The sequence below is a fragment of the Coffea arabica genome, chromosome 6c (assembly GCF_036785885.1).
Source record: "Coffea arabica cultivar ET-39 chromosome 6c, Coffea Arabica ET-39 HiFi, whole genome shotgun sequence".
Lineage (NCBI taxonomy): Eukaryota > Viridiplantae > Streptophyta > Magnoliopsida > Gentianales > Rubiaceae > Coffea > Coffea arabica.
In genome coordinates this window covers 8,288,808-8,313,546 of record NC_092320.1, presented here as the reverse complement: position 1 = coordinate 8,313,546, position 24,739 = coordinate 8,288,808, and the positions used below count along the sequence as shown (strand labels likewise).

Genomic DNA, 24,739 nt, shown 5'->3' with positions numbered 1-24,739 from the left:
AGTAAATATTTTTAAATTATTTTTAGAAATTTTTTTAAAATATATTTTTAAATATTTTTATAATTTAAAATTTTATTGAAATTCCTTTTAAATATATACTGGCTCTGTTTCTCTATATCCTAATGAATTGTTCTTGTTCGCTAAAAATTGCTATTAGAGTGGCATAAGTTCTCACATGTAAAAAAAATGATTGAGTTGGGTGGTGGGAAAAAAATATAATTGAAAATTTTTTAATTTAAAGCCTTCACTTAGAAAAGAAAAAGTCTTAGCATTGTTTAAAAATTAAAAAAAAATAGTCTTGATATGTATAAATTCTATTATTTTTTAACATTTCTTTTACGGAAACTAAACAAATTAGCTGTTACGTATTACAACTTGTTAGTTGTGGCTCCAGTAAAATTCTAGACAAATATGAGAAAAAATCATTTACGAAACGAGCCAAACTTTTGGTTTGTTGTATTCCAAGACCCGAATGGGTTTCTGAATTCGTTTGTTGTCTTCCAAGACCCAATAGGAAATCCGCACCCTATCGACCCGCCCGATTTATCCGTATTTATAAATAGGGCAAGGAAAAAGGAAAAAAACAATACCAGAGTTCAGAGGAAATCGATCGTCATTCTGGTGCAATTGAATCCCCAATTCACCTATCATCAAAATCCGATAAAATCGAAGCTACCAAAGAAGCTTTAATAAAATGGCTACAGCAGAGGTAGAGAAGAACCGAAGTGGAGCAGAGAGAGAAGAGAGCTGTTCGAGCAAGGGTACGATGATGGTGAAGCAAGGCGAGGGCTTGCGGCAGTATTATCTCCAACATATCCACGATCTTCAGCTCCAGGTCCGCCAGAAATCCCACAATCTCAACCGTCTCGAAGCCCAACGCAACGAGCTCAATTCTAAAGGTTGCCAATGCCACTTCCAGTTCATTGCTTGCTTTTCGTTTACCCAAATAGTTAAAAACCCTAGCTTAATAGTTGATTTTTTTTTTTCAAAATCTACACAATTTGCTAGTCCCGCACTATGCCTTCGCAGTAAGGTGCCTTGGGCTGGGGGGGTGGGGGTGGGGGAGGGCTATACACGTATTTTAAATAATGTTGTTGACGAATTCGCAGAATGTTGGAGGTATTATCTGGGGATTTGTTGGAGTGCACAGCTTGTGATTTATTTTGGCAATGCACAAAGTGGATTTAGGTCTCGAATTGGCAAAGTTTGAATCTTGAGAACCTTGGGTTAGGTGATTGGCAAAGTTCAGTTCCGTAGACGCAGCGGTGTGTGAAATTTTTACATTTTGGGATTCTTTTAAGGTACTTTCCTTTACAGAGAAGTAGTTTGGATATGGTTTTGAACACTTGACCCACATCATAAAGAGCTCAAAAGTAATAGGCAGGGGTCGGCAAGGACCTGAGTTTTGGATCGGATTACATATGCTGGATCAACTAATTGTCATATGCACAGAGGTCCTTAGCTGAAAATCATCTAAATCAGATTAGCAAGGTTTTTTAGCTTAATGAAGTTATTGGGGTTTGGGATATTAGAATTGACAGAGAGCAATATAAATTTACTATGCCCTTTTATTATATGCACAGAGGACTTTTATTATTGTTCTCTGGCATGAATAGTTTGTTCTTTTAGAATCTAGTAGCGCTTGTATCCATGGTTCAAAGCTGTCCTCATGTGTGATGTAGACACCTGTCTATCTAGTTTAAGTAAATAAGAGGATTTGGGACGGAAGAGTTGAGTTGAGTGCAAACGTCGCTATATTTTAGTAAACCTGTGGGACAATATGATTCTTCCTTTAGTTAATGCTTACTTGAACAACTTTTTGTATTTTAAGCATAAGCTAGCTCTTTTATCTCTTTATTTACTTTTACGAAGAGATGGCTACTATGAATTCTGTTTTCTATTCAAGCTGTCCGAATCATGACTAATTCTGATTTTTGCTTATCGTTCAACATGTGATTCGTGCAAGTTTGCAGTTTTAAATATTGAATTACCAGTTATTGTTTTATCTGTACTTGAAATGACAGTGAGAATGCTCAAGGAGGAGTTGCAACTACTGCAGGAGCCTGGATCTTATGTGGGTGAAGTTGTCAAAGTAATGGGGAAATCTAAAGTTCTAGTTAAAGTAAGTTTCCTTATGTTCTTGCAACCTCTCTTTTGAAGAATCCAAAACACAAAAAGAAAGCAAACAAAAAATTAATAGACGGAGTTCAATGCTTACGCTTTCCTTATTGTATATCCCATCAGGTCCATCCAGAAGGAAAATATGTGGTTGATATTGATAAAAACATTGACATTACAAAGATCACTCCATCAACCAGAGTTGCTCTCCGAAATGACAGCTATGTCCTGCATTTAATTTTGCCCAGCAAAGTGGATCCGTTAGTCAATCTCATGAAAGTTGAAAAAGTTCCTGATTCTACATATGACATGATTGGCGGTCTTGACCAGCAAATCAAAGAGATTAAGGAGGTTTTTCCCTTTCCATTTGAAATATTTGGAAATTATCATAGATGAACGTTGTAATTTTGATGTTTTTGGATAATTGATTTCTTTGCATTCTGTTCCTGTTGCATTCCAGGTTATTGAGCTTCCAATCAAACATCCTGAGTTATTTGAGAGTCTTGGGATAGCTCAACCCAAGGTGCTAATTTGTAGCCTAGCTATTTGAATATGTTGCCTTTATGATAATTTAACTTTCTACTCATGCTCTCTCTTTTATTTTTTAAATGGCAGGGAGTCCTACTTTATGGACCTCCAGGAACTGGGAAAACACTGTTGGCCAGGGCAGTCGCACATCATACTGATTGTACTTTCATCAGGGTCTCTGGTTCTGAACTAGTGCAAAAATATATTGGGGAAGGTTCCCGAATGGTGAGGGAACTTTTTGTCATGGCCAGGTTGGTTGCAAAACTTGCTGCTTCATTTTAATATCCTTGAATTTTCATTTCACTGAAGTGGCTATATGCTCATTTTCCTTGTTTTCTGCAACATTTCTTCTAAATGTGGAAACCAAGTTGGTTGAAAGAAGCTAAGGAAAAGGTGGGGTAGGATCCAGCATTTAAGATTGTTGTGTGATGATTTATTGGAACATTACTTGCTATTAGGTATTATTTTGAGATATTACGTATGATGCAAGGTTTTTCCATCAATCAAAGAAGTACACGAGTATTTTAGTGTCACAAGAATGAACATCCAAACTGTTACCTTTTTTGGGCCAGCAGGTTGTGGGAGACTGCAAATTATATGCATTGGAGTAAAATGTTAATTTGTGAACTTTTGGCTAGCAGATGATTGTGTTGTAGGCTGGATCTTAGAATTGGCATTTGAAACAAGATTGTTCTCCTATAGACAACAGAGGAAAAAAGAAAGTTTAATTAGAAATATAGAAAAATTCGCGTGGAGTCGAAAAAAAAATGAAATACAAGAAGGATTGACTCTTCCAATTTATCTGTATCAGATTTTAATCATAATTGCGTTAACTTATTTTACATGATTATAGCATAGGGCTGTATTGTGTATTGCAAAGTGAATGCCTACTGGCAGCTCTTAAATTTCTCTGTTGCAATGGGGCAAAGTGATCCAGACACCCGCAAAAAATATTCTCATTGTTCAGGAGAATTGAGAAATGTCATCTACCAGTTGAAAGCATAAGCCTCTGGATCTCTTACCTTTTAAGATTTTTTTGGGGGGGGGGGGGGGGGGGGGGGGGGTCCTATTGACGTTTGCTTTAAGCTTTTTGCCATTGAAGCATGGCTTTTGCTGGATGATACAGTTTCATGATTACTTTAACAGTGTATTGTAAGGACTAAATTTCCTTATTTTGGGCTTTATTGTTGTTTTATAGGGAGCATGCCCCATCCATCATCTTTATGGATGAAATAGACAGTATTGGTTCTGCGAGAATGGAATCTGGAAGTGGCAATGGTGACAGTGAAGTACAGCGGACGATGCTGGAACTTCTCAACCAACTTGATGGTTTTGAGGCATCAAATAAGATCAAGGTGAATACATACATTGGCGCTTTATTGAATATCAGTTTTGTGTTTATCCTTTATGTTCATGGTGCTGTAGTAGTTAAAATTTGCCTGTTCAGGTTTTGATGGCCACAAATCGTATTGATATTTTGGATCAAGCTCTCCTTAGACCTGGGAGAATTGACCGGAAGATAGAATTTCCAAATCCGAATGAAGAGGTATGTGGATATTTAGACAATGTTCTGAATCCTTGAAAGTGTTTTTTCTTGTCTACTTCTTCAGCTTTTTAGCTCATTGAAGCGCTTCTTGTCTCATTATAAATATTTCAGTCCATGAGGATGGATCTCTTCTGCCTTTCATTTGTAGTCCTCCTGGGAAGTCAAATCATGAAATGTATAGTTAGGGAATGCCCTTGCGTGTTTTCGTAGTCTAACATTGTCGAAATTTCCTCAGTTAGATATTGCCCTTGGATGCTTTCATAGTCTAAATTGTTGAAATCTCAGAAAATGCATTTTTATCCTATTTTTGCATATCTTTTGTACTTTCACATAGATGCACATGCTAAAGCAACAATTTTTAGGTCTTCGTTTTTTCATGTCATATCAGTGAGTTTGTCTTGGTTTTACTGATAATAATTTTGGTAGTTAGTTCCATCAGTAACCTGTTTATAACTTTTCATCAATTGACTTTGGTACTGAAATGCTTTGCAGTCTCGGTTCGATATTCTAAAAATCCATTCAAGAAAGATGAATTTAATGCGTGGGATTGACTTAAAGAAGATTGCAGAAAAGATGAATGGTGCATCTGGTGCAGAATTGAAGGTGCAAGTCTATCTGCTTCTATATTTTTTGCTTAGTGCTTAACCCTCTGTTTCTTGTGTCGTATACTAAGAAACTGGCAGGTTCTTTTTTTTTTTATAATAATAATGATGCATGTTTTTGTTGCTTATGTTGCATCTGTACCTCTAACTTGACTCTTTCTGCATCCTCAGCTGATGTAAGTGTATGAAACTTGTTTCATTCAAAGTAGTTGTCATTAGGAAGTCTGGCTAAATGCAATAGGCGGTACTGGTGAACTGTCAGGCTCTTGGTTCCAATCCATGATTTGTTTGTGATTTTGGCACATCTGCCAACTTTCAGATTTATTGATACATGAATTCCATATTCATATATTAATTATGTTATGTGGTACCACTGGATTTTGTTAGAACTCTTAGACAATTGGAGTGTAGGTGAGAACCAATTTCTGGTTTATCAACTCGGTCCAACACCAATGCTGAGCTGAATTGATTGGGTTGGGTTTTTTTCCCCACTTCTTTAGTTGAATGTAGGAGTATTCGAGTGCTAGAGTGGGGGGTTGAGAAATTGATATTTCTGACTTTTCTTTTGGTTAAACCTTTAGCATGTATTTCAGTGATCTGAGTTTAGGCAGCTTTGTATTGATTGTGCACTTGAGAGACAATTTTGAGTTTAAGGATCAAACGAGTAGATTTTACTCGTTTCATGATTCTTTTTCTACATATATACTATTTTTTTCTCCCCTCTGATGTGAATAGGATACTCAGCATCAGCTTTTAAGTTCACTTATGCCTTGTCGCTATGGCTTTAAGCTTTATTGGCCCCTTTATTGCAGGCTGTGTGTACAGAAGCAGGGATGTTTGCTCTGAGGGAGAGGAGGGTTCATGTGACGCAAGAGGATTTTGAGATGGCTGTTGCCAAGGTGATGAAAAAGGAGACGGAGAAAAATATGTCCTTGCGAAAGCTATGGAAGTAATGAGAGTTTTGGTTTTCTCTGGATTGATGTACTTGAAAAGTGTCCAAGTTTCTGTTTAACTTTGGTTTTATGTAGCAGAATATCGTTGATCTGGAAGATACCATGTTTGCATCTGTCGTTGCTCGCCTTTGCGTTAGTAACCCCAGATGCAAATCGGTTGTGTTATTTTCTGAGTTTGACGTTTTTCCTCCCTTGTCTTGCGAACATTTGTATGTAATTTTATGAAGTGAGTTCGATAAAGTTCTTAATCCAGCCCGAGGTTTCATGACTCGTGGCATTTTCTTCTTAATTTCCTTCTCTCACTGACGAAGCATATACTCCATGCAATTAAAGATGTTACAAGCGGAGGTGTTAAAATGTGTGATTCAAACTGGTATAATTGGGTCAACTAATTTGAGTCAATTTATTTATATTTATTTAATAAATAGGCATAGGTAATATTTAATTATCCATTTAATTCACTTGAAATTTTTACTTGTTAATTTTTTTACTTTTTCACGCATTGTTTGATAAGAACTAGTAATATTTTATTATTATTAGATTGATAGAAAATTCAAATGTATTTTTGTTTGAAACTCATTAATATTTGAGTTTAAGTGTATAATTATTTTAAAATGATTATAAATGGACGCGTCGAATCGGTCCACTATTTATCAATTAAATGGTTTAATTGAATACTTGTTAAAATCCATTTAAAGTTCGTCACACGCTTTAGCGGACGGGTTTGGATAGTTCAACAATTAATTAGGTTACAATCGACTTGTGATTGACACTTGATCTTTGATGATAACATTTTGAGTGAAGTTCCTTTCTGGATTTCCAAATCAACCACATTCACAATGGCAAATCTCCAAAGAATGATCATTAATTTAATTAAACAGCGCGTGTATCCAATCAAAAAACTGAATCAAGTTTCTTTCCGATGGAACCCACAAAAGAGACGGTCGGTGAATCCTAAAAAAAACTCCATGATGAGCAGGCACGTGTTTTGCGGGGGTTTAATGTTTGGCTATTGTCCTTATTTTTTTTATCGATACGATAGAATTCCTATAACTTAAGCTAACCTATTCTAGCTTCTAGGAGAGAGGGGAAGGGAATTCGATGGGAGTAGAAACTCTATCGAAACTGGTCAATAAAAACGATCACATATTATGATAAATTTTGTGGGAAGTAAAATTCGAACCCTTGACCTCCCGTACCACCAAGCCTAAGAAGGCTTAGGATGGGCTATTGTCCTTGCGTGGTCATAGTTTGCTTCTGACTGACGATGCTTACGCGTCGCGTCATGCAAGTTGAAGATTGCATGAATTCATATTATTGTGATGCTAAATCTCATAGCTTGCCATGTTAAAAAGTAACACGAAGGAGTGATTCGACTGGCCTGAATGTGCTCAGGCGCTGAAGGTTTTCTCCAACCATGCAAGTAGACCTTAAAATTGCTGAAAACTGGATAATAGCAGATCATTGCTACTAATTAAAAAGAAAAAAAAAAGTAAATTGAAAAGTCGATAATAGCAGGCAATTGCCCCGCCAACGTCTCCTGTTTTTTGGTACAAATAGTGAAATAGCGCGTAAAATTGGAGAGACGAGACGTTGGCTAATGATGACTTTAGTATTTAAATTAGTTTTGTACCCGTTGAACGGGGAATTTTTAAAAAATAATAAAATATTTAGTCAATTTTATAAAAATATCGATATGAAATACAAACTTAATGTATATTTTATTATAATTTTTCTTAAGTATATTACTATATGCGCATTGTAATATAAAGTATTCTTATAATATAAATTTGAATATCTAATTCAGTAAATAATAATTCAAAAATGAAAAAAATAACATTCGACAATACTATAATATTCAAAAACTTGAAAATAAATAAAAAGTGCAGTAAATAATATCAAATAATATTCTACTCTTCAGAAACTTGTTTTTGTTTTTCTTTTGTTTGAATATTCTCCTTGATTTGTCCGTGCAAATCAGCATTTATTGATTTTCCATTATCACTGCATGATAGCAAAACAGAATAACTAGGAATAAAAAAATAAATGATTTATTGCATTCAAGATTGTGTATAACAATACGTAAATATTGTTAATTTAAGAAAGTAAAATAGTATAACAAATCTTTTTATAATGATTCCCTTCCTCTGTGATTTTTGTTGAACCCTATGATGAATGATTCATATGAAGTGTATTGAAATATTGTTGATTAGAATCATTTATTATACTAATTGGAATCTGAAAAAATGATGTTTCAGGTTGGTATTGGTTGTCAGTTCCACCAATCTGATAATGATTTATCAAAATTAAAGGCAAAAATATTATGTGAGATATAATATGTGAAATATAAGAGAAATTTATTACTAATTCAAGATATATTACTAATCCTATGTGTTCATTAAAAAAATAAAAAAATTTAAAAAAATTCAAGATATGTTACTAAACTTTTACAATTAAAGATCAACATGCCTTTTTAAAAAAAAATGTTTTGAAAGAAAATGTACCTGATAATCAAGGGGAGTGAAAACCCAAAATCGATGCTTTAATGTGCCAACCGCTTGCACTGAAAATACTTAAACATGAATTTGATGCTTGAAATCAATATATTAGAGACTATATGTAGTGTAGGCATAAGAAATAAGGATTGATAAGAATATAAAGAGATATTGATAAAAACATTAAAAGTAGGTTTATCTTGATTTAAATTGTTTAAAATACGTAACTTTGGGTAGGAAATAAGAATCCTATAATTTTAAGAATTCTTATAGGAAATAAAAGTGTGTTCTCAAGATAAATTTTACCTACCTTGAAAGACCACCTCAACTATATCAAGTCCTTTAAGTGCATAGACTTCTATGGTGTATTGTGGATCCTATAATCTAGCAATGAGTATAACCTGCATGTTTTGATTAACAACGAACGGGTTTATAAGATTTTACAAACCCGTGCTCAAATAGGAATTTATATTTGACCGTACGGGTTAAATACATATAGTTAATTGAATTCAATTAACTTTTTTTTTTTTTATAAATTTCATGCTATGCACTATGTCTTGATAACACACTTAATAATAAAATTTATTAAAAATTATATTTCCAACATCAGATATTGACTTCTATTATTAATGGTTCCTTTTGAAATTAGTTACTTTTCTACTTCTTGTAGTGATAACAATTCTTATTTACTTCGGGTTCCCTATGCAGTACACAGATTATTGGCATGAATTTGAAGATATATCTAATAAAGATATTTATGTCTCTTTTATTTATATCGTATTACTTTCCAATTCATTTTTTGGGTAGGAAATAAGAATAATATAATATTAAGAATTCTTATAGAAAATATAGAAAATAAGAATTTATATATATCTAAACAAAAAAGGAGCAAGTCACGAATGAAACTACTTGCCATCTCGTTAAGCCACGTAAGAAAGAGAAAACATGAAAAGATAAGAATGAGAATACGATTTTATTATATATATATATGATATATACAAGTAATTGATAAATTAAAAATTCCTATATTTCAAATAATCCAAATAGTAATTTAAAAGGATTTAAACAAATTTAAAGCATTCATCAAATTCCCTCGCTCCATACGTTGCATAAATGAATGCTAATTTATGTCAACAAAGTCAACTTCTTTCTATCTGTGTTAGCCATACAAAAAATTTGATGAAAAAGTACTTAGGGGTAGGGGTGTGCAAAATCGAAAAATTTCGATTTACCGATCGAATTCGAATTGAATTTTGAATTTGAAATTTCGAATTGGTCGAATTTGGTAATGAGATTTTTCAAATCGGAATTCGGAATTCCTATTTCGATTTTAAATTTATTATATATATATATATTATAATATAACATTTATATTATAATAATAATTTTTATATTCATGAATTCGGTGAAATCGGAATTCCTATTTCGATTTCAATTTCGTTTTCACACACATATATATAACATTTTTTTATATATAGGTAATATAATATTTATATAATAATAATAAATTTTATATTCATGAATTTTGTGAAATCAGAATTTACTGAATTTCAAATTGAATTCAGAACAAATTCGAATTCGAAATTGGTGAATTTGAAATCGAAATCGTTCGAAATTTTGATACCCAAATTCCGAAAATTTTGATTTCAAAGTTCCGAATAACCGACTTCGATTTCGATTCAGACCCCCTTAGAGTAATTCTCGACTGATATGGGCCAAAATTAACAATACCTTCTGGCAGAAACTAATTCAGATGGCCCATCCAGCCTAGATTATAAGTCCATATTTGTCCTCGTGCAGTCCAGAAATACCTACGTGTAGTATTCCAAGCCCTATCCACTTATGTATCAGTAAGTACTTACTTAAATTAGTTAATCACTGATAACAGCGTATTCTTCTCTTCTCGTCTCTTCTCTTCACTTCTTTAGTAATTAAAGCAGAAAAAGAATAAGAGGAAAAAATAACGAAAAAACGGAGTCAGCAGTCAAGAGAAGAGACCCTCCCCCCTTGACGCTTTCTGTACTACAATTTTTTTTTTAAAAAAAGAGCCTAAATTTGATTAAATTTCTCGTTTACTCCGTCTTCTCTCAAAAAATTGCAGGCATTAATTTTCCCGTAATTCCTACGTTTCTTTGCTCTATTTATATTCTCAAATTTGTTATTTTAATTCAATATTGTTCTTTATATTGTAATTCATTCCAATCTTGCATTTTCAACTTTTTTTTCCTGTTATTGAGATAGGGTTTTCCGATGAACGGAGAATTGCAGCTGGAGTCGATTGGTGGTGACCGGAACCCCAGTGACTCCGATCCTCTGCTTCATGAACGCCAACAACTTCAAAAGCATATCGACACTTCGTCGCCATCGTCCTCGGGAAGCTCCAGCGAGATAAAGGATGAAGACCTTGAGGCCGGTTCCTTGCCTTGTTGTAGGATTTGTCTCGAATGCGACGGTGAAGATGGTAAAACTGATGCTAGTAATCTGTATATTAGTAGGTTTCATCTGTTCAGAACGGTGTATTTCATCGCGTTTTGTTGATTCTTTGGGGATTTTAGTTGTTCAATTTTCTATTGGTATATTTTCTCTTGGGGTGTGGGAGGTGGTTGGTACTTGGTATGTTTCCGTGTTTATATTACTACTTGGTGTAGCTGTAATTGCAATTTGGGAATCGGTTTATCTGAGAGGTTACTGGCTAATGCAATAGGTCTAAATACGACATTTCTGGTGTTTTGGGCAAGCTCAATTTTTGCGTGTGAACTGTTGGTTGATTTTTGCTGCTTCAAAGGCCCCCACGTTTTTTAGTTTAATCAATTTTTTTGTCCTTTATTTGAGAAACAAAATATGACACTTATCAAGGAGAACAAAAATTTACAGTTTTATGCTTTAACATATAAATGTATATTGTTAACTTGAACATAGGATTGTCTTACGATTATTACTGACAAAGGTGACGACTAGGTAGAAGAGTTATGACAATTAGGACAAGTTCGTTTGTCGTCATCGAAATTTGTTACCATTGGAAGCATGAGAGGATATTCCCGATTCTTGAACTCGAAAGCTTTAAAGCAAGAAACTTGTGTTTGTGCATTCAAGGATCTGTCTAGTTAATCAAGCATTAATTTTTGTTCATTGGAATTGATTGTTCAAGTGCTGATGATGTCATATTGCTTTTCATTCATTTTAAACTGTCATATATTTGGACTGTCATACATTATTAGCATCCATTCTCGATAAAATTGCAGTCTCCTTTTTGTAATGGCTTGGGATAACCATTTATAGTGGTTGAGCAGTATGTGTTGGTATTGTTCTTCTGCTGTGGACTGTGGCATTGCACATTGAGTCTCATTTTGCTGGCCTAAAAAATTATTTTTCCTTGATTGGTAGATGATGAATTGATATCTCCGTGCATGTGCAAAGGCACACAGCAGTTTGTTCATCGTTCTTGCCTTGATCACTGGCGGTCAGTCAAGGTGAGGAGAATAATTCTGGTGTGACCACGTGGTGATACTAAGGATGCAGATTCTGTTTTATTGATCATAACAGCATGCAATTGCAGGAAGGTTTTGCGTTTTCTCATTGCACAACTTGTAAAGCTCAATTTCATCTTCGAGTGGCAGAGTTGGAGGACAATTCTTGGCGAAAAATAAAATTTAGGATCTTTGTTGCAAGAGATGTTTTCCTCGTATTTCTTGCTGTACAAACTGTAAGCATGATTTTTTGCTGTCAATTTCATGTAAAGTGTGGTTATAAGGATTCTTTTTAATTTATATTATTGGGGTTAAATTAAATTTATCTTAAAAGTTCGGAATGGCTATGCATGTTTTCTAAGTTATGAGGTTTTATTCTTGTTGCTATCTCCCATAATGATTGGATGGACACAATTGGTGCTTTAGTAGTTATTTTGCTGTAAGTTTATAATATCAAATTTAACTAAATCTACACTCTACCGCTAGGAGTGAAGGATTGAATTTGAGGATATTCTGTAATGAACTATATAGCTCTGGATTTGCTTGTGGCTAATCCCCAAATGGTTATTTGGTTGCTAATTTTCTCACTTTAATTTACTACTAAACTAGTCTTTTGGCTCACGCATCTGAATTGGTACCCAGATTGTGTGATTTCTTGAAAATCTAAAGTTAGTGGTGAGTAAGCGCTGAGGTCCTCAACTTTGAAATGTTTTGTTTAGATACATGAATGAGTTTTCTCATTTAGTTCTTCTCTGACTTTTTTCTTTTCTTTTTCCTTGTTTTTCTAAGTTTTATTAAGTAATAAAGAGGTGAACATAAGTATATGAGGTTGTTGCGGCATTCTGTCACAACTGTCAGTTGAGACTTTTGTTTTCTCTTTTTTTTTCCTTTAGACATGATGCATGGCATGGACTTCAAATTTCTATACTGGGTGTCTTCTAATGTCTTAACTTGTTTTCACTTGTTCCTTCAGGTGATTGCTATGATTGGCGGTTTTGCTTACCTCATGGATAGAGATGGATCTTTCAGGAACTCGTTCAATGATAGCTGGGATCGCATACTTTCTAAGCATCCAATTCCATTTTATTACTGTATAGGTGCACCGACAAATTTATTTTGTAGACCAAAGACTAAATGCATCAAAGGTCCACTATTGTATCTCCTGTGGTAGATTTGTTAGTCCTGTGGGCAAAGACTTACATAGACCTGGTCCACCACCTCGAAATAGACCCTGTGGAAATAAATAAGCCACGCCGCGCTTTTTCTTTGCAATCTTCAGGCTTTTCAGCAAGGAAGTGATGTGGCGAGTTTTTGGCCACATGGTCCACAGCCTTGCTGGTGGTCCAGGTCTATCCAAGTATTTGCCCTTGCGGTGCTCCATTTTCGGTGAAGTGTGACCTTTTTATGTTAAGAAAAGATGTTTATTTCGGTGAGGTGTGACCTTTTTATGTTAAGAGAACACGTTTAAAAGGATAGCATAGATGAATGGCTTGATGATCTTATCAAATATATAAATGGGGTTTGGCCTGGTAGCCAGAGTTCTGAAGGGAGAGAATGACATGAGCATGGTGATGGCCTAGCTCTTGTGTCACTTACAAAAGAGTATCATGGTTTTCGTCGAAAAGATAGCCTGGCTGTTGGGTAGGCAGTTTTTAATGTGTTTTAAACCCATAAACTTAGGAAATATTTTAAATGTACCTTGCAATTCATTTCCATGAAATAAATGAGACTGTATTATGAAGATTTAACTTCTTTTAAGCATGTCAAGATGGGTTTTCCTTCCACTTGATTTTATTGTTTTCGCAAGATTCTGATACAGTTGTTGCCTTTCAAGTATTCCTGAATTTGCTGGAATTGTTAATGCGATAAATCTTGTTACTACTGATCTGGTAACATTAATCAATAATCGGGTTGCATGTTTTAGTTGCTGTCTCTGTAATGCTTTCTCTAAGGAGTCATGAGTATCTCTTTTTTGCATTCAATAGGGCAGAAAGATCCCATGGATCTAACCATACCAATTCATTGACTGAACAGGGGTTCTTGGCTTCTTTGTGCTGCTGGGATTTTTTGGGCTCATACTACACTGCTCCTCTCTGAACAGCAATGACCCGCGTGTGGCTGGTTGTCAAAATTGTTGTTATGGCTGGGGCATCTTGGATTGTTTCCCTGCATCCATGGAAGCATGCTTTGCCCTAGTAATTGTTTTTGTTGTCATCTTTGCCATTCTTGGAATTGCTTATGGTTTCCTTGCTGCCACCATGGCCATCCAGAGGATTTGGCAGAGACACTACCACATCCTCACGAAGAGAGAACTCACACAGGTAAAATCTCTTGGCTATGTCTTGTATAAATTATGTGATAAGTCAAATAATCATTGTGGTATGAGTGAACTTGTGTAGTTTTGGAATCTTATGATGAAGCTAGTCAATGGTGTCGACTTCTTTTACTTCATTTTATTTTTGGAGTTAATGACTTGCTGGAGTTTCCTTTTATTATCAACGAGGTTTGTTAATGGTGACAGTATGTTCTTTAAAAAAGAGTAGGAGCAATGTGAGAGAAAAGGGGGTTTACTTTGGAAATCTGAGGTTGTTCTTTTGAAGTTCAGTCTGCAGAATGATAATTTTCTCTTAATGTTTGGACTTGGAAATAGTAGGTAAACTAGAGATTTGAAATTCATGGGCATCCATTGAAGATTTATGGTGAGACTGGTATCCAATTTCTGTGCTTCAAAACACCTAAAAGGAAAAGGGACTGTTCCAGTTCCAGTGGTCATTTGGAAATTGATACTTGGTTATGCTTTACTACTTAAAACTACTCTATCTCTTATTCTCCAACTCCGACAACCGGTCCTGAAATTCTTAGAATTTTCTTTTCCATTAGAATTGCTTCATCTGTGATCTTGTGGTTGACCACTTTGGTTTTGAATTACTAAGGAAATACTTGCCGTTGATGTTGACCAAGATAGCGTTGAAGCTGGGCGATGTTCAGACTTCTGAGTTCTTTAGGCACATAGTTTTCCAATCAGTTTCTGGAGAATAGATGATCAGAAAAATCTGAACTTTTAATCTAATGGTCCCAGCACGGAAAATTCTCGAGACCCAAATATTTGCCCTTCCTATTTTGTAGTGCTAGGTTATTTTTGTTCTCCTCCTCTTTCCCTCACTGCTGACGTTCATTTTTTGGGATTTTGCAGGAGTATATTGTTGAGGACCTTCGAGGCTGTTATACCGCTCCAAAATTGGACCTGGAGCATGAAGAACGGCTCAAAATGCTGAAGCTGTTGTAGGGAGGAGTTATCTGGATGTGTATGGTACCATGAACTGCTTTGAAGTTATCACTCGAGATCCGAAGCTGTTTCGTGTTTGTACTGATGACCATTATAATAAATAGTATGGAAGATATGTCTATAGTTTAATGTCTATAGTAAACCTTTGTGCAGATGAGAGGATCTGAATTTGGCAGTATCACATGTTAGCTATTTTACTAATTTATATTGTACGTACATATGCCCATCCATTATGGTTGAGTTTGATTTTCTGCTGCATGTGTATTGTATTTGCTAATACTCCGGAGTACAGCTGTATGGGGAACCAGAAGATATTGCAGGTCTGACCTTGCCTTTACTTCGACTTAAAAAAGAGAATTACGGCTTGGAGATCATTTGATTCGGTTGTGTTAGAAGCATAAATCTTATGTGATATAATCTTTAGTGAACTGATTCGAATTTATCCCGTGGCAAACAATTGGGTTGAGGGCACAGAAGAGAATGATTGAGTGTAGCCCCCAAATGGGTGCGTGCATTCACTGAGCAAAAACAATTGGTGAATGATAGATATGACTACACAATCAAAGACGTTGGCTCCGGAAATTGATGGCATTGAGGAACCTACAAAGATTTAGGAAGAAAAATGGAAAACGCGGTTTTCTGGTTTATCTCAATACACCATCAGCACCTTCAGCTCTTTGCTGATTAGGCTCGCGCACGCCACCATCGCTTACGAGTACCAAATGGTCACCGTCCCTTACCAACTCAATTTCGTCAATTTCAGCTCCATCCTTGTTCAATATTCTGGCTGGCCAAAACCCATATTTTTTGAATCCAATCTCACGTAACTCTTGGAAGCTAGGTGGAAGGCAAACAAGCCTTCCAGCAACATCTTCTTTCTCAGGGCAACTTATGGTCACTCTAGCAACGTAGATTCTGGTAACCGTGGCAAGTTTAGCCTGATTCACGGATAAAAGCAAGCTGTTCTCCCCATTCCGGGCAGCTGACATGATCCCGAATAGTGAATTGTGAAATTTATCAGCCCTACGTCTTCTACTTGATCGTCCCCACGATCCTCCAACGGCTCGGAATGAGCCTTCCTGCGGCACAGGGAAGATCGTAGGCTCACTTTTAAATCTTCCAAGGAACCGAACTCCATGCTTTTCTTCCAAGATTGGAGCAACAGGTTGAGTTTTAGTTTCTTTGATGGATTCAAAGAGAGCTGTAATGTCTTCATGACCCTGCTGTTCAGCTAGAGCTCTCGGGGTCCAGCCATGTTCGTCTGTTTTATCAATATCAGAGCCTTGTTGCAAGAGGAATTTCACAATGTCATTGTTACCTTCACAAACAGCAACATGAAGAGCTGTTGATCCATTGCTCCTGGGACGTTTAACATCCCCGCCGAGACGAACAATCTCCTGTAGCAATTTTAAGTTGTTATGTTCAGCAGCAGTGCATGCAAATTGGCCAACATCTCCAGAAGTTATTTTGGCGCCATTATCACTCAATAGCTTGACGACTAATTCATGCCTGCCCAACATGGCCTCCCACAATGGTACGTTTCCCTCCGAGTCTGCATAATCACAAGCACACGCGTTTTTTTTTTTTTTTGGCCATCAATACAGATCAACAGGCAGACCATAATGAAATGGACAATCGCAGTAAATATAGAGACCTTTTAAAAGAGTAAATGAGACTGGTGTTACAGTTGTCTAGGAGATGCAGATTCAGCCATTTTCAACTTGTACGGAGTGACCAAAAGGGTATTTTTCACTTTTCATTGATGCAAGAGGGCCAGCCCAATACGGACGCACTCGCGGACAGAATGAGGGGTAAATCATACAGTACTAGCAATTAAATCAAAGACGGCTCAAATTAATAAATAAAACTGACGCCTGGAGAGTATTAGGGGCCACATTTCGCTAAGTTGACTATTGCTGCCATTACTGTAGTTATAAAATATGAAGAAGGGGCATGTAAATTATAATTGTCATTAGTTTGCGACAAATGATGCGGGGGGTGCAAGGAGGACAGCCCTCTTGATAATGAGGTGAATTGTTTAAATTGTTTTCCTGCTTCTATATCATCACAAAGAAAGTTGGGTTCCCATAGCAGTATTTGGACGTCATAACTTAAAGCAGTATGAAAGTTGGAGATACCTCTGCTGTTGGGGTCCGCTCCAAAATCCAGAAGCAGTAGCACACAATTCTCGTTTCCTTTTGACGCAGCTATATGCTGAGTACATAAAAGGATGTAGAATGAACAAAAAGACAGAATTGCATTCTAGAAATAATTTTTAAGGAGTCAAATGAGAGTAGTATATACACACCAGGGCAGTTCTCCCATCGTTGTCAGATTCATTTGGATCTAGACCTCGTTTCAACAAGTGATGCAACAGCAAGTCGTCTCCTCTGAGTGTTGCAAAGCAGAGGCTGAGAGGTAGGTCCATTCTACCGCGAGCTAGCATGTTCTCTGTCTCTATCAGCACTCCCTCCATGATTGGATCCTTTAGCTCCTTCAAATGCTGCGCAACCAATGAAGAAAGCCAAAAGCAATTCAATGATAGTCAATGACAGAGAGTGTGCAGTAGTGAACCCAAAAGGACCTTGTAACGAAAATTTTCAATCAAAATTGAATATCGTCTTCCAGTTAATGAAGCATACGGACCTGAAGGAGATTATTCATGATAATGGTCCCGTCTCCAACATTGGCCTGAATGATGTTCATAAATGTGGTTCGATTCAGTCGCAATAGCTGGCTCAGTCTTTTTGTTCGTACAGTGAACAGCTGAGGCCTATAGCAAAGAACCCCAATCTCACCACAGAGATCACCATTTTTTGCCTCCCCAACAATCTGAAAATTCAGTCAACATCTTCAATATAAAAGGAAAGTCTAAATCTTCCATTATTTGTTGAAGTAGATAGTGTAGTCCAGGGAAAAACAATGGGGGAGTATTTGATCCGAGCTATGCATTGCACTTGCCTGCTCGCCACCATTTTTGAAAACCAGTAAATCCTGTGAGCAGTTCAAACATCAGCAGCAGGCATTTATGAGTCAACAGCTTTTTTACAAGTCCAAATGAGGGTAACAAATTACAAGCACATGACTTTCGATAAATCACAATGAAAAAGGAAGCCCAATTTTACCACTGCTCCTGACACAAGAATGTAAAAATCTGTTGGAGCTTCATTCTGCAGAATTACATCCTCCTTGGGAGGAAAGTACTCAGCTTTCATCTCTGAAACCTGGCAGTATAGGAAGTATATGCTATAAGGCCTCAAACTTGAAAAGTGAAAATGTTCTACCGTTCCAAAGAATTACCAGTTGGAAGAGCAAGTCATTGGACACGCCACGAAATAAGTACACCTTATCCACTAGGGAGTAAAAGAGAAAATGTGAAATGCTTGACCGGATGGCTTTTGGAAGAGAATCTAGAGTCTCTTGCTGCTCCAGCCCCTCTGAGTCAGTTCTGAACTTCAAGCACAAGTGAGAGAGCATCTGATCTTGTAGGCGAAGAGGCAACTGGTTCCTCTGAGCGAAACTTGATGCAGCTTGAATGGTATCTCTCTGTTTATGTATGAATGCACGGCCTCATTAAAATTGAAGATCATGTCCAAGCAGTTAACATGAATATCCTAAACTTAGACTTAACTTCAAGAAATCACAAAAAAACAATGCATAGGTATTATTACTCACAAATTTTCTGGTCCTACTGGTTCCATGAACAACCAAATTGGTCATATTTCCTATCAAATATGCTGTCAGCCCCAGGTTAAAGAGCATGTAAACGATGTCAAAGATCATCTCTCTCGTATTCTCGGCATGTAGGTCACCATAACCAACTGTAGTTAGAGTAGTGATGGACCAGTACATTGAGGTTACATAACGGATCCACAGACTTTCCCGAAGGAAGTCCCCCATAGAAGCCCCAATCCATGTCTTCTTGTGATTGTGATAACGAGCAGCAAGCAGATAGTAGAAGCACCCCGCACAATGAACAGCAAAAAGAGTCACCTATAATCACACATGGATCAGCATTTAACGAGATAACGTAACTACTTTATACTAATGATTTATTTACCAACAAATTGTGTAATATATACATACACAAATAAGCTTAGCGCATCGAACCCAAAAGTAGTTGAAGTTTCTGTCTTTCTCCAACCTGTTGCGAAGTAAGAAGGGGGTGGGGGGGGGGGGGGGGGAAGCAGGAATCAGTATAAATTACAAAGAGAGCAATTTCTTCATGCCTGGAAAAGATTAGTGCGCTCAACAATTCGGTTAGCTATTTGAGTCATTTACCGGGCAAATAAGGCACTAACTCTACGAAGACGCCAGAGACGAAGCATATTGAATAAGCCATATGTCCGCAAAGCTTGAGGAGAAATTCTGCGAGCAAGTTCAGAAGGAATAGTGGAGACAACATCGAAGGCCAACCAACTGCTGGCGTATTTCCAAGCAATCAGCCCGCGATCATCAATGAGAAGATACGTAGTTCTATCGAGGTATGCAACAAAGAAAGTGAGAATGATATCAATGGCAAAGAAACCATTGACGACATTATCCAAAATAGGCAATGGTGCCTCTGGTTCCTCCAAAAACCCAAACTCAAATGGAGACACCCAAGCAGTATAAGCTACCAGAACAATCAGAAACGTTTCCCATGCCCTGTAAAAAATGCAATTGTATTGCTTGGATCAAACATAAAGAACTTTGCACATAATATGAAACTGCAAAAATCATCAAAGCATAACGTTGAATACAGAAACAGTCTAGAGCACGGTCGAAACACAAGAACAGACGAAGAGTCTACAACAGCAAACATCGCAAGTGGAATTCAACAATTTCCTAACGTCTCCATTGATAAAACACAAGAAATAGCCTCATAATTGACACATTCAGATATTGAATAAAACGATACTGTTGTATTACTGTCTTTTAATCCATACCACATGGGCGTGAAGATATACACTAGCAAAATTCAACAACTTACCAAATTGCAAATAGAGCACAAAGAAAGCATAAATTTTACCCTGGTGTCACTACCAGGGCAAACAAAGGATTGAGGCTATTCTTGTGAAAATACGGATAAAGCACAGTCTATGAAAAAGAAAGCATATCAAAGAATTCTGGATTAGCATTTGAAACTGAAAGGAACCTCTATTGACTCAAAGAGCCTCTGAGGAAAACAGGAAAAATATCTAGTGCTACTATTATTTTGGAGTTGGAGGATACTGCACGAAAAAATGCCTTCCGTTAATTGGATGAAGAATTGGGTTCCACTTAGTCACCCCTCAATAATCCAATTCTTTTCACCCAATTCACAATTCACTCACACTACATGATGATGATTTTTTTTTTTTTTTTTGGGAAAGCACACTAAATAGATTGTTTTTAACACACAAAAAGGGGGGGAAAAACGACCGATTCTTATTAAATGAGGGAGTAGAATGACTTCCGCGAAAAGTGGTTGGTAGGAAAATAGTACTAACTTTGTTGACATAAAAGCGAGAAGGTTTAAAAAAAAAAAAAAAAGGTGAAACAATGATTGTAACAGCCAACTACCGGGGCAGACACTGTGAAAAAGCGGCTGGCTCATGGAAGAAACAAGATTAAAAGACAGAGGAAATTCTGAATTATTTCGTAAGAATTCGTAAGCTGAAGCCTTGGCAACCATATTTACAGTGCATCTTCTTCTCAAAGCAGTTTTCGTTCCTTAAATAAATAAATGAAGAAGAAGAGGAAGAAGTCAAATCCCGCTCTACGACTCTATTATTCTCTTGGGTCAGACAACGATTTCATCATCACTTTCCATTCTGCAACATTCATTCATTCATCGAGTAAACGGATGAATACAAACGAACCTCTATCAGTAGAAAAAAAAATCGTCTCTAACAAAAACATGCGGTAATTTACGCAAACAAGAAAATCTTAGACCCCGAAAGCGCGGCCATATAGTCATATTGTTATATAGTTACTAAAGAACACAAAAAACAAAACACTCACCTGTAGCGGCGATCATATGGGGAAATAGTGAATCTACGGAGCTGGACGCGGCGGTTGCTTCTTGCACCCAGCGAAGGAAGGATCCCGGAGGTTATACTGTAATGGCTGCCTTCTCTGGACAACTGCTCCATCTCTTCTGCTGCCCCGGCGCCGCACATTGATACCCTACCAAACATTCCATTGTAATTCGCAGTCCGCAATCCCACCATGTTTTTGTAAATCAATTCCTTTTCTTCTTCCTTTTTTCCCCACCCTTCTTTCCCTTTTTCTTGGTTTTTTTAGTCCAGTTTCTTTCGTCTTTTCTTCTTCGTTGGTATTTCTTTCCTCCTATTGAGCTACTGCTCCTCGTTGAATTCAATATTGCATCCCTCCCTACTCCTCACCCGTCACCATGCTCCAAGCCTTCCTCTTAAATATAAATGAATGAATGAATAAACAAAAGGAGAAAAAAAAAAGGGGGGGTCGGGGTGTATCCTCCCTCCTTCCTCTCTAGCTCCTCTCCCGTCAATTCTCGTCATGCTACTGTAGTCCATATATGATACGTATATGATACGGTTATATTTCTTTCCTTTTTTGCATGTTGGATTTTACTGTACTACTTTTAATTCGTTCACTTCTCTATTTGGTTATGGAAATTGGCTAATTTTTTAATAAACCCCGCAGTCCTCACCATAATTAGTGCATACTATACTATAAACAAGAAACTAGAAACGGTTAACTTTCACTAACTTGTGAGGGGTATAAAGTGAGTTTAGGCAAGTCAAACACCATTACGTTATAATTGTTTAATTATTTTAACAAGTTTAAATTTTTATTCACCTTCGACTTATTTATTTACCAACTAACTTTGACTTTAAAACACCATTTAAGTTTGACTTAACTCATTATTGTATCAAATTAGAACTGAAATCTTACTCAATCGGATTCGAGTCAAATATCAAATAGTTTAATTTACCTTTCACCTCTAATAATTTGCCTTCGCAATCAACAAACTCTCCCCACACTCTTTTGACATCTTTACCCCTACCCCGCAGCTCGCCCGTGACATATGGGTACATGGGGTCTTTGACATCTGGTCCTCCCCTCATTCTTTAGATTCTTTATGTTAATTAAAATCGTTAATTGTCAGATCCTGTGGCCTCCTAAACCGACTATTAGTGGTTTCCAAAAGGCCCCTCGTGTTAGTGTCAATTTGTGACATTTCACGACAATTCAGCTCCACCAAAAAAAAAAAATTTTTCAAAAAGGAAACATATCGGGAAAAGACGTCTGATGAAAAATCGTTAATTCATGTATTTTGCACTATTAAATTTTGACTGATGGGATGGGGATCATGACTGCAACGGCGTTTGATACGTAAGGAGATGACTAAGATGATGCAAAATAGTAGGGATGTTTTTCAGGCACTAGTTAATAAATTTTATAGTATATAACTAACTTATTATGTGTATGCTACCCAAAGCCAAATTTGTCCAGGTTCGAGTCCCATTATTAACGTGCTCGGTGTGGGGTGGGGTCTCCTCTTCCAAGCCGCAGGGATTAGTCGGGCCCGTAAGGATTAACCCGGACACCCTTGTATTGACAAAAAAAAAAAAAAAAAAAAAGTATGCTACCCAAAGCCAAATTTGTGACGTGAAATTGCTCATTGATTTGAAAATAATTACATTATTGTTCTCATCAGTTGCGAGTTAGCATATAATAGAAGTACACTATTATTGGCTCGTAATCCTTTTGCATAACTATCCTTGTTGTCTGTTCCTAGTAATCATTTTTTATTAGAAGAGAAAGAAAAACTCAACTATTATACTTCAATGCACTTTCAATAGTACCGTCCACGACCACAAATTGAATTGGGTTTTGGTTTTCATTCACGGACAGACGCCTAGTACGTTGAAAATGTCCTGCTTGCGAAATCAAAAAGAGGACCTATTGTTGTGGCTAAGGTCGATTCACGGGGCATTACTTCATCAACCATGATGGTCCAACCCCTTGCGCGTGTAGCTGCCAAAGTTGACTCGCAAGTTTATTTGGATGATTTATTTGAGATAATTATTGTAATATTTTTTGTGATATGATGTATGTGAAATAAAAAGATGATTGGGAAGATAAAAAAGGTGATTGGAATTTGTGAAGTAAATTATTATTATTTTTTTCAAATCATCTCAATCCAAACACACTCATTATCTTCCCAGCAAAACACATTTTTCTCAAATATCAAAATTACTCTTAATCAATTAATTATATATTTATTTATTGATTTTCCTAAGATTCATGTGCATAAATTACTACTCTTTTCTCTCTCTAATTAAATATTTTCTGATAGGGCCTCTCATTCTTCTTCCTGCTATTCTCATCTCTCTCTTTCTCACCCACAGACTAATAGATCTATTGTTTTACAATTAAATAACTTAATTTTTGCCTTAATCTTTTCTTGTATCTTTTTCGGTTCTATGCACTCTTGGTTTTTTTTTTTTTACTTAAATTACATTTTATTTGAAAAAAGGACATTTTGAATAAAATTTTAAAAATAAAAAATATAAGGACATGTAGAATTAATACACAAGAAATTATTAAAACCAAGACCAATTTAGCAAATTATGAAAATAATTGATGAACCAATGTGTGTGAGAGTGAGAGAGAGAGAAGAGTGCAGGTGAGTAGGAAAAAACTTTAATTAGATAGAGAAAAAGAGAAGTAATTAGTAGTTAGTGAATTTTTAAAAAATCAACAAGAATATAAAAGATTGATTGATTGTAGATAATCTTGACATTTGAGAAAATTTTGTTCTAACAGTAACATATTGGGCCTGTTTGGAACCTGAGTTTTTTGGGAGTTTGTCTAAAACTTTACTGTAGTGCACTGTAGAAGTTTTTTAAAAAATTTTGTAGAATTTTTTGTAAGTAGAAAAATTTTGTAGAAGTTTTTGTAAGGTGAAATTTTTTTTCCATTTCTTTTTTTCTTTCCTTTTCTCTTTCTGTTTCTTTTTCTTTTTTTCCTTTTTCTTTTCTTTCTTCTTCTTCTTCCTTCCCCCTTCCCCTTCCCCGTTACCTCCGCCACCCCTCTCTTCCCTTCCCCATTAGCTCCGCCACCCCTCTCTTCCTTTTCCCCTTCTCCTCCTCTGCCCCGCCACCTCCCTCCCCCCTTCCCCCTTTGCCCCGCCACCCCCTCCCCCCGCCTTCTCCCTCAGCCCCGCCACCCCTGCAAAAACTCCCCCTCCCTCTCCCTCTGCCCGCAACCCCCCTCCCCCACCCCTGCGCTGTGGTGGAGGGAGCTGAGAGGAACAGCGGCAAGGTGGGAGTTGCGAAGATGAGAGAGAACGCACGAGGGCTTTGGGTCGCAGCCAAGGAGGAACGGCTGCGCATGGTAGAGCCAGGGGGCGTGGCGGGAGGCAGAGGGGCGGCAGTTGGGCTGGAGTCGCGCGAGGTGGTGGTGGCTTCGTCGGCATTGCAAGGGAGAGAGAAGGGTTGTGGTGTCGCTGGAGTCGCGCGGCCGTGGGCAGTGGTGTCCGGCCGCGGAGACAGAGAAGCGCGCGAGAGGAGAGAGACTTGCGGCGAGGTGGCGGCGTGCGCTGGTGATGAGGGGAAGAAATGACTGCGGACAAAGGGGAAAGGTGGCGGGGAAAGGCAGAGGGAAAGAGGGGAGGGGGAGGGAGAAAGAAAAAAGAGATTTTGAAAAAAGGGAGGGAAGGGAGTGAAAAAAAAAAAAGAGGAAGGCCGGCAAAAGTTGGCCGGAATAGTTACCGGCTCCGGAAGCGGTGGT

The 24,739-nt window shown here is 37.0% G+C and overlaps 3 protein-coding genes across 4 annotated transcripts; 2 read left to right on the top strand and 1 right to left on the bottom strand.

Annotated features, from left to right (window-relative positions):
• The first annotated feature begins 573 nt into the window (after positions 1-573).
• LOC113693592 (26S proteasome regulatory subunit 8 homolog A) lies at positions 574-6,036 on the top strand. The gene is made up of 9 exons (XM_027212135.2): positions 574-899; positions 2,025-2,122; positions 2,245-2,469; positions 2,579-2,641; positions 2,734-2,897; positions 3,845-4,001; positions 4,094-4,192; positions 4,685-4,795; positions 5,607-6,036. Exons 1-9 carry the CDS (start codon positions 695-697, stop codon positions 5,745-5,747), a joined length of 1,263 nt encoding a protein of 420 aa, XP_027067936.1. The 5' UTR covers positions 574-694; the 3' UTR covers positions 5,748-6,036.
• A 4,179-nt stretch (positions 6,037-10,215) lies between these two features.
• LOC113691739 (uncharacterized) lies at positions 10,216-15,253 on the top strand. Of its 2 annotated transcripts, none has more exons than XM_027210030.2 (7): positions 10,216-10,357; positions 10,484-10,703; positions 11,627-11,712; positions 11,799-11,945; positions 12,683-12,806; positions 13,744-14,030; positions 14,903-15,253. In XM_027210030.2, exons 2-7 carry the CDS (start codon positions 10,493-10,495, stop codon positions 14,993-14,995), a joined length of 948 nt encoding a protein of 315 aa, XP_027065831.1. In that variant the 5' UTR covers positions 10,216-10,357; positions 10,484-10,492; the 3' UTR covers positions 14,996-15,253. The 2 variants fall into 2 exon arrangements, with proteins under 2 accessions (XP_027065831.1, XP_027065830.1); XM_027210029.2 differs by having other exon boundaries at positions 12,683-12,854.
• Positions 15,254-15,479: 226 nt separating this feature from the next.
• On the bottom strand, positions 15,480-21,506 carry LOC113691738 (potassium channel AKT1-like). The gene is made up of 11 exons (XM_027210027.2): positions 20,981-21,506; positions 19,277-19,642; positions 19,082-19,139; positions 18,671-18,988; positions 18,296-18,541; positions 18,121-18,219; positions 17,957-17,989; positions 17,642-17,827; positions 17,304-17,498; positions 17,134-17,209; positions 15,480-16,547 (listed from the first exon to the last, which is right to left on the bottom strand). The coding sequence occupies exons 1-11, from the start codon at positions 21,187-21,189 to the stop codon at positions 15,640-15,642; spliced, it is 2,694 nt and encodes an 897-aa protein (XP_027065828.1). The 5' UTR covers positions 21,190-21,506; the 3' UTR covers positions 15,480-15,639.
• Positions 21,507-24,739: the final 3,233 nt, after the last annotated feature.

Bases quoted from the DNA above. Each gene is read 5' to 3' on its own strand.
- LOC113693592 (XM_027212135.2), top strand. From the start codon at position 695: ATGGCTACAGCAGAGGTAGAGAAGAACCGAAGTGGAGCAGAGAGAGAA. The intron at 900-2,024 runs GTTGCCAATGCC...TTGAAATGACAG, and splicing joins CAACGAGCTCAATTCTAAAG to TGAGAATGCTCAAGGAGGAG. The intron at 2,642-2,733 runs GTGCTAATTTGT...TTTAAATGGCAG, and splicing joins TTGGGATAGCTCAACCCAAG to GGAGTCCTACTTTATGGACC.
- LOC113691739 (XM_027210029.2), top strand. From the start codon at position 10,493: ATGAACGGAGAATTGCAGCTGGAGTCGATTGGTGGTGACCGGAACCCC. The intron at 10,704-11,626 runs GTAAAACTGATG...CTTGATTGGTAG, and splicing joins CGAATGCGACGGTGAAGATG to ATGATGAATTGATATCTCCG. The intron at 11,713-11,798 runs GTGAGGAGAATA...ATGCAATTGCAG, and splicing joins ATCACTGGCGGTCAGTCAAG to GAAGGTTTTGCGTTTTCTCA.
- LOC113691738 (XM_027210027.2), bottom strand. From the start codon at position 21,189: ATGGTGGGATTGCGGACTGCGAATTACAATGGAATGTTTGGTAGGGTA. The intron at 18,542-18,670 runs GTGAGTAATAAT...ATACATAAACAG, and splicing joins CCAGTAGGACCAGAAAATTT to AGAGATACCATTCAAGCTGC. The intron at 16,548-17,133 runs GTATCTCCAACT...GTGATTATGCAG, and splicing joins AGCGGACCCCAACAGCAGAG to ACTCGGAGGGAAACGTACCA.